At 49.1% G+C, this 16,040-nt stretch overlaps 1 protein-coding gene across 1 annotated transcript in view; it reads right to left on the bottom strand.

Annotated features, from left to right (window-relative positions):
- Window positions 1-16,040, bottom strand: part of prop1 (PROP paired-like homeobox 1) — a 124,688-nt gene that overhangs the window by 46,415 nt on the left and 62,233 nt on the right. Inside the window, exon 2 of the mRNA XM_072510504.1 lies at window positions 14,004-14,245. Within this exon, the coding sequence (XP_072366605.1) occupies window positions 14,004-14,245 (242 nt within the window). The remainder of the gene's footprint in view (window positions 1-14,003; window positions 14,246-16,040) is intronic.

Below are 16,040 nucleotides of genomic sequence, written 5' to 3' on the forward strand. Positions count from 1 at the left end.
TCTCCCTCCCTCATCCACTTACAGACCATCGCCACATTGGCGGCCCAGTAGTCATCATCCAGGTTCGGCAACGCCAGTCCCCCTCTGTCCCTGCTACGCTGCAGGAACCCCCTCCTTACCCTCGGGGTCATCCCTGCCCACACAAAACTCATCACGCTCCTGTCTATTTTCTTGAAAAAGGCCTTCGTGATCAGAATGGGGAGACATTGAAACACGAAAAGAAACCTTGGGAGAACCATCATTTTTACCGTCTGCACTCTGCCCGCCAATGAGAGCGGCAGCATATCCCACCTCTTGAAATCCTCCTCCATCTGCTCCACCAGCCGCGTCAGATTAAGTTTGTGTAGAATTCCCCAGCTCCTAGCTACCTGTATCCCCAAATATCGGAAGCTCCTTTCCACTCTCCTTAATGGCAGGGCGTCTATCCCTCTTCCCTGGTCCCCAGGGTGTATTACAAAAAGCTCACTTTTCCCCATATTTAGCCTGTATCCCGAAAAATCTCCAAACTCCCTCAATATCTGCATTACCTCTGTCATCCCCTCTACAGGATCCGCCACATATAGCAGTAGGTCATCTGCGTAGAGTGACACTCGATGTTCCTCTCCCCCTCTAACCACCCCCCTCCATTTCTTAGGGACACCCCTGCCTTGTTCCCCTATGTAACCGAAAATACTCCGATCTTTGCCGGTTTGTGACTACACTTGCCACTGTGGCCCCATATAGGAGTCTGACCCAACTGACAAACCCCTCCCCGAACCCAAACCTCCTCAACACCTCCCATAAATACTCCCACTCTACCCTATCGAATGCCTTCTCCGCATCCATTGCCACCACTATCTCTGCCTCCCCCTCCGCTGGTGGCATCATTATCACCCCCAATAGCCGTCGAACGTTGACATTCAATTGTCTCCCCTTTACAAACCCTGTCTGGTCTTCATGCACCACCCCCGGACACAGTCCTCGATCCTCATCGCCAGCACTTTTGCCAGCAGCTTGGCGTCTACATTTAGGAGTGAGATAGGCCCAAATGACCCACATTGCAGCGGATCTTTATCCCGCTTCAGGATTAGTGATATCGTCGCCTCCGACATTGTCGGGGGTAGAGTCCCCCCTTCTCTGGCCTCGTTAACGGTTCTCGCCAGCAGCGGGGCCAACAAGTCCACATATTTCCTATAGAATTCCACCGGGAACCCATCTGGTCCCGGGGCCTTCCCTGCCTGCATATTCCCCAGCCCTTTAGTCACCTCATCCACCTCAATTGGCGCCCCCAGGCCTGCCACCTCCTGCTCCTCCACCCTCGGGAACCTTAATTGGTCCAGAAACTGTTGCATTCCCTCTTTTCCCTCCGGGGGTTGGGACTTATATAGCCTCTCATAAAAGGTCTTAAACACCTCATTTATCTTCCCTGCTCTCCGCTCCGTAGTTCCCGTTACATCCCTAACTCCCCCAATCTCCCTCGCCGCTATCCTCTTGCGAAGTTGGTGGGCCAGCAGCCTGCTCGCCTTTTCCTCACACTCATATCTCATCCCCTGTGCCTTCCTCCACTGTGCCTCTGCCTTTCCTGTGGTCAGCAGGTCAAACTCCGTCTGAAGTTTTCGCCTCTCTCTATATAGTCCTTCGTCCGGGGCCTCCGCATATCTTTTATCCACCCTCAAAATCTCCCCCACTAATCTCTCCCTTTCTTTGCCCTCTTGTTTCTCCTTGTGAGCTCTAATGGAGATCAACTCTCCCCTAACCACCGCCTTCAGCGCTTCCCATACTACCCCCACCTGGACCTCACCATCGTCACTGGCCTCCAGGTACCTCTCAATACATCCCCGCACCCTTCCACAGACCCCCTCATCCGCCAATAGTCCCACATCCAGTCACCAGAGTGGGTGCTGCTCCCTCTCCTCTCCTAATTCCAGATCCACCCAGTGCGGGGCATGGTCTGAAACGGCTATGGCCGAGTACTCCGTTCCAGCCACCTTCGAGATCAATGCCTTACTCAAAACAAAGAAATCTATCCGGGAGTATACCTTGTGGACATGGGAGAAAAAGGAGAACTCTTTGGCCAACGGCCTAGCGAATCTCCACGGATCCACTCCCCCCATTTGCTCCATGAACCCCCTAAGCACCTTGGCCGCTGCCGGCCTTCTTCCGGTCCTGGATCTAGACCGGTCTAGCCCTGGATCCAGCACAGTATTGAAATCCCCCCCCCCATTACCAGGCTTCCCACCTCCTGGTCCGGGATACGTCCCAGCATCCGCTTCATAAATCCCGCATCATCCCAGTTCGGGGCATAGACATTTACCAGCACGACCTCCTTTCCCTGCAATCTACCATTCACCATCACGTATCTACCCCCGTTATCCACCACTATATTCCTAGCCTCGAACGCCACCCGTTTCCCCACCAATATCACCCCCCCCTATTTTTCTTGTCCAACCCTGAGTGGAACACCTGTCCCACCCATCCTTTCCTTAACCTAACCTGATCCGCCACCTTCAGATGCGTCTCCTGAAGCATGGCTACATCCGCCTTCAGTCTTTTTAAGTGCGCGAACACTCGGCCCCTCTTAATCGGCCCATTCAGGCCTCTCACATTCCACGTGATCAGCTGGATTGGGGGGCCACCCGCCCCCCCCCCCCCCCCCCGCCGACTAGCCATCCCCTATTCTAGGCCAGCCCCCCGTCCGGGTCCCGCGCACCCACCCATCCCCCAGGCGGCGCCTTCCCGTCCCGACCACCTCTTCTCTTGCCAGCTCCCCCTTGCTCTCAGCAGCAGCATCCCAGTTAGTCCCCCCCCCCGCTAGATCCCCATCTAGCATGGTTACTCCCCCCATGATGCTTCCGAAAGTCAGCTAACTCTAACTGACCCTGGCTTCCCCCGTTCTCTCCTTGACCCCCCTGTGCGTGGAACTCTCTTCCTTCCTGCGCCTATCTTCCCGCCATCATCTCCATAGCGCGGGAAAAACCCCGCGCATTCCTATCGGCCCCGCCCCCTATGGTGCAGCTCCCTCATTCCCCATCCCCCCTCTCAGTCCCTTTTTCCACATTTCTCCGTGTCCCCCCATCAAGAGGTTTCAGTACTATAAACCTCCCATTCCCCAATTTACACTTCTGTACAACAACCTCATTGTCTCCCCCCCCAACATCAGTCTCTCAGTTCCTTATCCGCCGTTTCGAAGTAGTAGTGCTTGCCCTGGTGCGTGACCCACAATCGCGCCGGCTGCAGCATCCCAAATTTTATTTTCTTCCTGTGAAGCACCGCCTTGGCCCGATTAAAGCTCGGCCTCCTTCTCGCCACCTCCACGCTCCAGTCCTGATACACTCGTATCACCGCATTCTCCCACCTGCTACTCCGTACCTTCTTGGCCCAGCTCAAGACAGCCTCTCTGTCCGTGAAGCGGTGAAATCTCACCACTATTGTCCTTGGTAGTTCTCCAGCCTTTGGTCTTCTCGCAAGGACTCTGTGAGCCCCTTCCACCTCCAGGGGGCCCGAAGGGGCCTCAGCTCCCATTAGCGTATGAAGCATCGTGCTCACATAAGCCCCAACGTCAGCTCCCTCCATTCCTTCGGGGAGACCTAGAATCCGGAGGTTCTTCCTCCTCGAGCTGTTCTCCAGGACTTCGAGCCTTTCGATACATCTCTTATGTAGCGCCTCATGCGTCTCCGTTTTTACCACAAGGGCCTGTATCTCATCCTTGTTTTCGGCTGCCTTTGCCTTCACCCCATGGAGCTCTATCGCCTGGGCCTTTTGTGTTAATTTCAGCCCATCGATTGCCAATAACATAGGCGCCAGCACCTCCTTCTTTAGTTCCTCCACACACCGTCGGAGGAATTCCTGCTAGTCCGGTCCCCATGTCGTCTGGTCTCCATCCGCCGCGATCTTGCTTCTTCCTTCCCTTCTCGGCCGCTGCTCCAGAGGATCCTTCGCAATCTAGCCACTGCCACTGGTCTTTTCCGTACACACCCAGGGGGGGACCTTCCTTCGTCACCCCACACTGGGTTTGGTCTGAAAAAATTTCCGTTGGGGCTCACGAAAAGAGCCCAAAAGTCCGTTAGAACGGGAGCTGCCGAAACGTGCGGCTTAGCAGTGCATCGCCGCAACCGGAAGTCGGGGGTCCACCTTCATGAGTGACGAGCTGTGTCAATTCCTGTTCAGCAAGGGCATAGCCTCGAGCAGGACGACCAGCTACAACCCCCGGGGGAACGGGCAGGTAGAGAGGGAGAACGGAATGGTCTGGAAGACCGTCCTACTGGCCCTACGGTCTAGGAGTCTCCCAACTTCCCGCTGGCAGGAAGTCCTCCCGGATGCCCCTGATTCTATCCGGTCTCTGCTGTGCACCACCACGAACCAAACGCCTCACGAGCGCCTCCTAGTCTTCCCTAGGAAGTCCGCTTCGGGAACGTCACTTCCAACTTGGCTGGCAGCCCCAGGACCCATCCTGCTCCGGAAACATGTGCGGGCGCACAAATCAGACCCACTGGTGGAAAAGGTACATCTACTCCACGCCAACCTGCAGTACGCCTACGTGGCGTACCCAGACGGCCGACAGGACACGGTCTCTCTGCGGGACCTGGCGCTCACCGGAGCTCCCCACACCCCCCAACACCAATCACCACCCCCTCACTCCCGCTGGTGCACCCCACAGCCACCCCCTTCCCGGGGGGATCGGTTCTCCTCCCAGGCCCGTCCAGGAGTAAGGAAACAGAGAGGGACAGCGCGATGCTCCCAGAGTCGACCGGACCCGAGCCAGCACCACCACCACCACCCGGGCTGAGACGATCGGAAAGGGCGACCAGAGCACCATCTCGACTCATCGAATCGACTTAAGATGTATATAATTCAGTAGCCCAGTAAAGCGGCATTGTTGTAAATAGTTAACGCTGCAAATCGGGTAAAATGTGAATAATTCGGTGGCCCAGTAAAAGCGGCATGGTTGTATATAGTTCAATGGTTAAGGCACCGACCCTGTGAACCCCGACCACCATACCACACACCACCCCGCCGGGTTCATTTTTAACAAGGGGAGAATGTGGTGGTATGTATTAGGGGTAATACGGTACACCATGAATGCCGAGGAGCTATTGGAGGACAGATGCTGGGTCCCGATTGGATCTGCCGCCTACTGGGCTCCACCCAGATAGGCGGGGTATAAGAACCCGGTTTACTCCCCGCAGCTGCATTCTGTGACTGAGCTGCTGGGGAACAAGTCTGAACAAGTCTGCTCAATGAAGCCTCGATTGGAGTTCTCTCCGTCTCGCCTCGTGTGTGATCGATGGTGCTACAGTTACATGCAGACAATGCACCTGAAGATGGGCCCTGGGGGGGTGGGGGGGGGGGGCGGTGGGGGGAGTTCCTGGTGTCCTGCAGAGTTTCACTCGGCAACTCCATTGGAGGCAACTCAACGGCGTACCGAAGGACAGAAGGAAGCAACGTGCAAAAGAAGGCCCTGAGATTACAGAGACTCAGAGGATTGGACCCGCAGCTTGATCCAATTTATCGGCACGGGTAGTATTAGGAATCTCAGGCATAATATAGTTGGGATAATTTAGGGGATAAACTGTTTTATTGTGTTTGAAAATTAACTTGGGTTGAATTGTAAACTTATGTCTGTCCTTTGTTCATCTCGCAGATAAGGGCACCTGGGTAAAACATTTGAAGAATAAACATAGAACATAGAACATTACAGCGCAGTACAGGCCCTTCGGCCCTCGATGTTGCGCCGACCTGTGAAACCACTCTAAAGCCCATCTACACTATTCCCTTATCATCCATATGTCTATCCAATGACCATTTGAATGCCCTTAGTGTTGGCGAGTCCACTATTGTTGCAGGCAGGTCATTCCATGCCCTTACTACTCTCTGAGTAAAGAACCTATCTCTGACATCGATCTTATATCTATCTCCCCTCAATTTAAAGCTATGCCCCCTCGTGCTAGACATCACCATCCGAGGAAAAAGGCTCTCACTGTCCACCCTATCCAATCCTCTGATCATCTTGTATGCCTCAATTAAGCCACCTCTTAACCTTCTTCTCTCTAATGAAAGCAGCCTCAAGTCCCTCAGCCTTTCCTCATAAGATCTTCCCTCCATACCAGGCAACATTCTGGTAAATCTCCTCTGCACCATTTCCAATGCTTCCGCATCCTTCCTATAATGCGGCGACCAGAATTGCACGCAATACTCCAAATGCGGCCGCACCAGAGTTTTGTACAGCTGCAACATGACCACATGGCTCCGAAACTCAATCCCTCTACCAATAAAAGCTAACACACCGTACGCCTTCTTAACAACCCTCTCAACCTGGGTGGCAACTTTCAGGGATCTATGTACATGGACACCGAGATCTCTCTGCTCATCCACACTGCCAAGAATCTTACCATTAGCCCAGTATTCTGTCTTCCTGTTATTCCTTCCAAAATGAATCAACTCACATTTTTCTGCATTAAACTCCATTTGCCACCTCTCAGCCCAGCGCTGCAGCTTATCTATGTCCCTCTGTAACTTGTAACATCCTTCTGCACTGTCCGCAACTCCACCGACTTTAGTGTCATCTGCAAATTTACTCACCCATCCTTCCACGCCCTCCTCCTCCAGGTCATTTATAAAAATGACAAACAGCAGTGGCCCCAAAACAAATCCTTGTGGTACACCACTAGTAACTGAACTCCAGTCTGAACATTTCCCATCAACCACCACCCTTTGTCTTCTTCCAGCTAGCCAATTTCTGATCCAAACTGCTAAATCACCCTGAATCCCATGCCTCCGTATTTTCTGCAGTAGCCTACCGTGGGGAACCTTATCAAATGCTTTACTGAAATCCATATACACCACATCAACTGCTTTACCCTCATCCACCTGGTTTGGTCACCTTCTCAAAGAAGTCAATAAGGTTTGTCAGGCACGACCTACCCTTCACAAAACCGTGTTGACTATCTCTAATCAAATGATTCCTTTCCAGATGATTATACATCCTATCTCTTATAAACCTTTCCAAGATTTTGCCCACAACAGAAGTAAGGCTCACTGGTCTATAGTTACCGGGGTTGTCTCTACTCCCCTTCTTGAACAAGGGGACAACATTTGCTATCCAAACTGGTTTTGGATAGCAAGTGTCTGAACTTTACAGACAATACCACATCCAAATCAATGACATATATTGTGAACAGTTGGAGCACAAGTACTGATCCTTCTGGTACCTCACTAGTCACAGCCTGCCAATGCAAGAATGGCCCATTTATTCCTTACTCTATTTTCTGTATGTAAACCAATCCTTCATCCATGCCAGCATACTGCCTCCTATCCCATGTGCTTTTATTTAGATAATCAACCTCCTGTGAGGAACATCATCAAAAATCTTCTGAAAATCCAAATTTTTTACATCCTTTGTCAATTTTGTTCGTAGCATCCTCAAAAAACTCCCAACAAGTTCATCAGACACGATTTCCCATTTGTAAATCCATGCTAACTATGCCCAATCAGATTGTGATTGTCCAAGTCTCCATTTATCACATCCTTTATAATAGATTCTCGCATTTTCCATACTATTGGTGTATGGCTAACTGGTCTGTAGTTCTGTTTGCTCTCTTCCTCCCCTTCTTTAATAATGGGGTGGCATTTACTACCTTCCAATCATCAGGGACCATTCCAGAATCTATAGAATTTTGGAATTCACCAATGCACCACTATCTCTATGCCAACCTCTTTCAACACTCTGGGATGCATAATACCAGGTCCCAGGGACTAACTTTGAATCACATTAATATCTCCAATACAATCTCTTCTTATTTATACTAATTTCCTTCAGCAACGCATTCTCTCTACTCCCTTGGATTTCTACATCTAGGAGATTTCCTGCATCTTCCTCAGTGAAAACAGACACAAAGTAATCATTTAACTTCGCTGCCATTTCTCTATTCCCCATTATCAATTCTCCTGACTGCCTGTAATGGACCCACATGTCTCAGCCAAATGCTTCCTTTTCACATTCCCATAGAAGCTTTTACAGTCCATTTTTATGTTTTTTCCTAGATTGCATTCATATTCTGTTTTCCATTTTTTAAAAATCAGGTTCTTAACTTTCTTTGCTATATTCTAAAAACCTCACAATCTTCAGGTTTACTACTATTTTTGGCAACTTCATAAGCCTTTTCTTTTAATCTCATACAATCCTTTGTCAACCTTTGTCAACCATGGTTGAGTGGCTTTTTGGGGGCTTTAGCACCTTGAAGGAATGCACAGGTCCTGTCAGTTATCTAATAGTTCTTTGAAGATTATCCATTGTCTGTGCACAGTCAAACCCTTTAATGTATTTTCCCAATCCACCTCAGCCAATTTGTCCCTCATGCCTTCATAATTTCCTTTATTCAGCTTTAACACCCTGCCTTCAGATTGAACTTCCTCACTTTCAAGCAGAAAGTAAAATTCTATCATAAAGTGGTGGGATAGGGTGGATTCACGTCCACTCCTGAGTTGGACCCGGCAGACCGTACACTCCGACAGCCTCATCCTGAGGATCCACCCCATGCAGTAATACAGAGGTTTCATAGCTTCAAATAGAAAGAATGGATTCTGAGATGGGCGAAGGAGCATCGTGACTTCGAATGGGTAGGCCATCAGGTTTTACCAAGACATGGGAACGGAGCTGGCGAAGAAGAGGGCTGAGTTCAACAAAGAAAAGGCGGCCCTGTACAAAAGTGGAGTCCGATTCGGTGTGATGAACTCAGCTCGGTTAAGAGTGACTTTCGAGGGAAAGGACTATTTATTTGATGCGCCGGGAGAGGCAGACTCCTTTGGTAAGAAACATAGGTTGGGTACGCTGTGATTGAATTTTTGGCTATTGGGGACGTGCATGTTGAATTGCTGGGGTTCCCTGTTTATTTTTGCATTTTTCTGCTCTTGTTGGGGTTGAATTTTTACAGTTTGGGCTTAGGCCTAACCAATGTTTTATACAGCTCCAGCATAGACACCCCGCTCTTAAATTCAATGCCTCGGCTAATAAAGGCAAGTATACGATATGCTTTAAAAAAAATTAAATTTAGAGTATCCAATTCATTTTTTCCAATTAAGGGGCAATTTAGTGTGGCCAATCCACCTAGCCTGCACATCTTTGGGTTGTGGGGATGAAACGCCGCCACAGTCAGGGGAGGGGGAGCCAGTCCGCTAGCAGGGGGGCTTCGGAAGGGGCTGGGAGAAATGGTGGGGGGCGTTCCGGGGATGGTGAGGGGGGGTTGCAGGGGGGCAGTTTTTGGCAGACCGGGTCTGCACGTGGCCGGCGCCATGTTGTACGGCACAACCCCCTCAGGCCTCTGCCATGCGCATGTGTGGACACGGACCCGGCCATTCTGCATCCGTATCGGCAGGTGGGGGCTTTATGTGGCGCGGCTGCTAGCCCCACACCAGTCACGGAATCGGTGAGGGTTCGGTGCTGATTTTGGTATCGTAATATGCCCGCGAATTCTCCGTTTGAGCCGGCACTTAGCCGCTGAAATTGAGAATCTAGCCCCATGTCTTTCTTACATTTGGAAGAGGTTAAGTACACCAATAGAGGTTCGGTAGAAGGGTTCTACCTAAGATGGCAGCCATTCATTTCCTATTTCAAGGAACAAGTCACCATCATTCGTGAGAGGGTTTAGTTTAGTTTCTTGGGATTATGTTAATTTGTGCTTTGGCTTGTTAGTTTCATTCTCTGATTGTGTATCTTCAGTTAATTGTTTTGTATGATTTTGTTTATTATGAAAAAAAATTTAATGACCATTTAAAAAAAAAATCTACCTCTCCATCACTTCAATTATGCCTCCACTGCTTCTATGCTGTCGGGCTGCCTGTCTAAGGCAAATTTCCTTCAAACATTGGGAAGATGGAATACACCCTATTACCCCCTACACCACCATCCCTTCCAAAGTCTCGTATTTGCCATTGATTCAATTCCCTTTTCATTTTCCACTTTTGGGTTGAATGATTCTGTTCACAACCTTGGCATCTTGTTCAATGATGAGCTGAGCTTTCTATGCGATATCAACTCTACCATAAACACCGGCTACTTTGAACTCCAAAATACTGTCTTCCTCTGACTCTCCTTCACTCTATCACTGCTGCAACACTCCCCTCCGACTTCATCATTTCCTGACCTGTTCATTGCAATGGCCCTCTGGCTAACCCTGCATCTTCCAAAAAAAATCATTCAAAACTCTGCTGCTCATGTTCTCCCCCTCACAATGCCTTGCTTGCCAGTCACCCCTCTTCTTGCTGATCTACATTGGCACTGGTTCCCCGTTGCTTCGAATTTAAAGTTCCCAACCTTCTGTTCACTTTCTTTTTAGTCATGACTATTCCTATTGCTAGCCTCCTACAGCCCCAGAGCTGCTTTAGAACCCCCTGGCTTTTACTTGTGAATCTTTCCTCCTTCGACCCACTACTGGTGACTCTGTCTCATCCAACTTAACCGTGCATTCAGAAGTCATGTTCCTAAACTCCTCTTTAAGACTCTCCATAAAACCTACCTCTTTGACCAAGCCCCTCCAAATATATCTTGACATAATTTTCTTGTTGATGTTGGGATGCTGAGCGTTGGGAACATCGCTATAATATTTACATCTCATTATCTAGTCTCTATGCCTGGGTTGGCACGGTGGCGCAGTGGTTAGCACTGCTGCCTCACGGCGCTGTTACCCGGTTCGATCCCGGCCCTGGATCACTGTCTGTGTGGAGTTTGCACATTCTCCCCGTGCCTGCATGTGTCTCATCCGCCCCGACCCCCCCCAAAAAAAGCTGTGCAGGCCAGGTGGATTGGCCATGCTAAATTGCCCTTTAATTGGAAAAAAAGAATTGGGTACTCTAAATTTAAAAAAATATATATATTAGTCTGTATGCCTGAATCATCTTTCACCCCCAGTAGAAATTACATTCACATCAGCGTGACGATGCGAATTACGATTGGTCTCCAACAGAATGCACCTGGCAGGCAGAGGTCCCAGAGGAGCTCATGCGAGTGTATCACTTTGAGGGGAAGAGGATCATATCCGAGCACTACCGAAGCATTGCCCCCCGCATTGCCCCAGCACTGTCCCTTGGCACTGCCTGGGTTGAGGGGTGGGGTGCAGGAGGTGGCGGAGGGGGGGTTCCATATGACCTTTTGTGCACTAGCATGACTTTTAAAAATGGTGCACCAATCTTTCAAAAACTAAGTTGCTGGTGGGTGGGTTCAATCAGAGTCCACCCTGCCGATGTGACTTCATGGGTCTCACAGCTTGCCATTGTTCCCAACGATACGGCAGAGAAAGCTGCCGTTGGTGCCGGCGGCATCAACGCCGCATTTTCCGCCACTCGCACTCTGCCAAATACGGGGGCTGGATTCTCCGGTCATCTAGCCGCATGTTTCTCGGCAGCGCCGTTCACTGGGAGCGGAATTCTCCGTTCCGCCACTTGGCAATGGGATTTTCCATTGTAGCCACCCTATACCACCGGGGAACTCGCGGGCGGGGGTGCGCTGCCAGCGGGAACAGAAAATCCCAATGGCAGAGAATTTCAGCCAGTGAAAATTCCACCAGTTGTACTTTATGAGTAAAAGGTTTTTTTTTATTGAGAGTACCAAATTAATATTTTCCAATTAACGGGCAATTTAGCGTGACCAATCCACCTAACCTGCACATCTTTTTTGGGAGTTGTGGGGGTGAAATCCACGCAGACATGGGGAGAATGTGCAAACTCCACACGGCCAGTGACCTAGGGCTGGGATCGAACCTGGGACCTCAGCACCATAGGCAGCAGTGCTAAACACTGTGCCACCTTGCCGCCCTTCTGAGTAAAAGTAGACATAGCATTTTGAATGTACACAATTCCAATGCTTCAATAGCAATAAACTAGAGCAGACCAAAGAAATCCAAAATTTGCAACCAATCCCCAAAGCAAGAGTGAATTCTTGCCCGACGTTCCGATGTAATACAGCAGGGTGTCTGGATTTCAACAAAATAACCAGATTCCTGCTAAGGCACATCTATGAGGATGATTATACATTTTTAAGAATACGTTTTGTTTATTACAATGCTTTGCCAACATTCAAATGGAAGGGCATTAAACTTAGAATAATTAAAAAAAAAATTTTTTTAAATAAATTTAAGAGCATCCAATTCTTTTCTATTTTTTTTCCAATTAAGGGACAATTTAGCGTGGCCAATCCACCTAACCTGCACATCTTTGAGTTGTGGGGGTGAAATCCACGCAGACACGGGGAGAATGTGCAAACTCCACAGAGACAGTGACCCGGGGCCGGGATCGAACCCAGGCCCTCAGCGGCGTAGGCAGCAGTGCTAACCACTGTGCCACATGCTGCCCAAACTTAGACTAATAAATACTTTTTAAAAACTGAAGGGTAGAATTAAAAGCATTTCTGGTTGGTCTGACACCCCGAAGACTGCCAATCTCGGGCACGGCACCACCCTCACCCCCACAACCTTGGACATCGCCTCAAAGAAGGCTGTCTAGAACCCGACAAGTCTGGGGCAGGCCCAGAGCATGTGGGTGTGGTTGGTCGGTCCACCCTGGTATTGTTCCCATTTGTCCTCCACCCCCGGGAAGAACCTGCGCATTCGGGTTCTGCTTAAGTGAGCTCTGTGCACCACTTTGAACTGCATGAGGCTTAGCCTAGCGCAGGAGGAGGTGGAGTTGGCCCTACTCAGTGCTTCACTCCAGAGTCCCCAATCCACTTCTGTCCCCAATTCGTCCTCCCATTTTGGTCTGGCTCTGCCCAGTGGTAGTCGTGCCCTATCCAGCAACTATCCGTATATGTTCCCACAGTTCCCCCCCTCCTTCCTGTCCATGTTTATTAGTTCCTCTAGTAGTGTGTCCCTCGGGGCCCCGGGGTATCTTGCCATCTCCTTGTGGTGAAGTGTTTAATTTGGAGATGCCTGCTTTCCTGCCCTGTTGGTAGGTTCAGGTCCTCCGTCAGTTCGCCCAAGGTCCCAAGTCTGTCCCCTATGTAAAAGTCCCTGATTCTGTCTCCAATTTTTAAAGGTGGCGTTGAGCATGGCTGGTGGGAATTTGTGTTTGCCGCAGATGGGGGACATCTCAGCTAAACCAAAATGCTGTCTCATTTGGTGCCATGTTTTTAATGTGGCTACCACCACTGGGCAGGATGTGTACTTTGTTGGAAGGGATGGGAGCTCTGCCGTGGCGAGGGCCAGGAGGGTGTTCCCTTGCAAGAGGACTCCTCCAGCCTCACACATTCCATGTTGGGTTCTCGTATTCATTCCCTCACCCTCTTAGCTGTGGCTGCACAGTGGTAGTATTACATATGAGGAAGAGGGGGGACACCCTTGCTTTTGCTTCCTTAATCGCACACCGGAGAATCCTGCTTGACTGGCGATCAGCAGCACCTCCCACAACTGCAGACTGGGTGGCAGACTTGTCGGAATTTCTCTACCTGGAGAAGATTAAATATACCATCCAAGGGTCGGACGTGGGCTTCCACAAAGAGCAGGGGCCATTCATCAACCTGTTCCAAGACCTGTTTGAGGCCAATAACGAAGAAGAAGGGGCGGGGAGCAAGGATGGGGGGGAAGAAGGAGGGCGGAAATACAAAGGAGGATATACACAAGGGAAGGAAGCAGAGGGGGAAGGAGAGAGAAGGAAACCCAAGGGAATCACAGAACGAAACAGGAAGAAAAAGGGAGGAGAGGAGGGGCCATGTAGCCACACCCCTCCCTCCCACTCTGATGGCAACAACTAAAAACCACAACAGAAAGAAGCGGAACGCATATGTGACGTCCAGAGCAGATGTCAGCACTAAGAGGGAAACTAAGCTACCAAAGGAGGAAAGGGAGGGTGGGGGGGGAGGAAAGGGAGGGTGGGGGGGGGGGGGCGAGGCATGTAAAAATCACTGTAAACAACAAACAGCTTTATTTGTAAATTGAAAAAATAGAATACAAATACATAAAAACAAAAATATTGCATTGTTACACATTTTATAATTATGCATTTTAAGTTGGCTGATCAGCTCTGTTCAAAGAATCTCATACCTGGATGCGTGCCTCATTAAGTTTGGTTATCTTGGCCAGCTCCTCCCTACAGTAGATGTCAGGGTAATGGTTTTTACTGAAAATGGCCTCCAGATGTTCCAGTTGCTCCTGGCTGAAGGTGGTTCGATGGCGCCTGCGTGCAGGTGTCGGGTAGTGAGCTTGTCCATGCACATTGCCTGGCAGCAGGGAATTGCTTCCTGAATTTGAACTTCCAGGAAACTTCTTGAAGACACTATTATCAACTGAAATGAAAACATTTTCAGATCACTGCTTTTAGCACGCTGTATTACAGAAAGGTCACATAGAAATCGTTCCTTATTAAAGGTGAAATGCCTTGCAAAGCAATGGAGACCCATCATGTCATCAAGATAGCAGAGCATTGGTTTGCATTGTTAATATTCTCCATTGTAAAATCATTTGTTCCACTGCAGAGGCTTCGAGTCGTGGAGAAATATATGTTCCTTAGTAATGATAATAAGTCAGTAATTAAAAAACAGAATGCAAACCTTAAATATCCTGACCAAAGCCTTGAAATTATTTCATGCAATATAGTTGTTTGAATTCTCAATACAATTACATTCTATTATTTTACTTTCATGCTTAAAAGAATGCATTAACTTACATTTTCATTATTTGAGTTTTGGAAGGATTCATAGTGGGTCGGATCGTGAACAAAGATGAGTCAGAATAAAGGAGGGAGATAGAGAACCTAGTGGAGTGGTGTAAGACAACAATCTCTCTCACTATGTCAGCAAAACCACAGAGCTGCCATTAACTTCAGGAAGCAAAGAATTGTACACACCCCTGTTTGCTTCAATAGGGCTGAGGTGGAGATGGTTGACAGCTTCAAATTCCTAGGTGTGCACATCACCAACATTCTGTCCTAGTCCACCCATGTCAACGCTGCGATCAAGAAAGCACAACACACCTATACTTCCTCAGGAAGCTAAGGAAATTCGGCATGCCCTCATTGACTCTTACCAACTTTTACAGGTGCACCATAGAAAGCATCCTATCGGGCTGCATCACAGCCTGGCATGGCAACTGCTCGGCCCAAGACCGGAAGAAGCTACAGAGAGTCGTGAACACAGCCCAGTCCATCACACAAACCCGCCTCCCATCCATTGACTCTATCTACAGCTCCCGCTGCCTGGGGAAAGTGGGCAGCATAATCAACCAAAGACCCCACCCACCCAGCTTACTCACTCTTCCAACTTTTTCCAACTTTGTCCATCGGGCAGGCGATACAAAAGTCTGAGAACACGCACTAACAGATTCAAAAACAGCTTCTTGCCCGCTGTTATCTGACTCCTAAACAACCCTCTTCTGGACTGATCTGATCTCTTCACACGTTTTCTTTACCGAGTAGTACTACACCCTGTGGTGAAGGTATTATGGTAACCATTCACCACTGTACTACATTGTACCACGCTGTTGCCCATGTGGGCTCCACCTATGGACCATTGTACTGTTCTAAATGAATTGTATCATGTTGGTGCCCTTGTGGGCTCTGCCCCTGGCTCCGCCCCCTTGAGGGGAGGTATAAGAGCAGCTGCCCTGTCGGCGGCTCTCACTTGTAGAGCAGTCGCAGGCAGGCACTGTTCCAGTTGATTAAAGCCTCTGTTCTCTTCTATTCTCTGTCTCGAGTGAATCGATGGTCGCATCACACCCAATGCCCGTGCCTATGTATTTACATTGTGTATTTTATGTTTGCCCTGTTATATATTTTCGTGTATGTTTTCCTTATTATGTATTTTCTTTTCATGTACGGAATGACCTGTCTGAGCTGCAAACAGAACAATACTTTTCACTGTACCTTGTTACACGTCACAATAAACAAATCCAATCCATTCCAATTTGACACAGTGTCAAGCTCCGGATATGGTAGCAAATCAACCACACTGGAATTTGATACCATCCAGGCCATCACATCTGAACACAAGAGATTCCAGAACTACAGGGTAAAAGGTCATTAATTTTGACCATTAAGTTTAAAGCACAATGATTAAAGATCCAAATGTACAAAGTCAATTATAT

The sequence above is a fragment of the Scyliorhinus torazame genome, chromosome 1 (assembly GCF_047496885.1).
Source record: "Scyliorhinus torazame isolate Kashiwa2021f chromosome 1, sScyTor2.1, whole genome shotgun sequence".
Taxonomy (NCBI): Eukaryota; Metazoa; Chordata; class Chondrichthyes; order Carcharhiniformes; family Scyliorhinidae; genus Scyliorhinus; species Scyliorhinus torazame.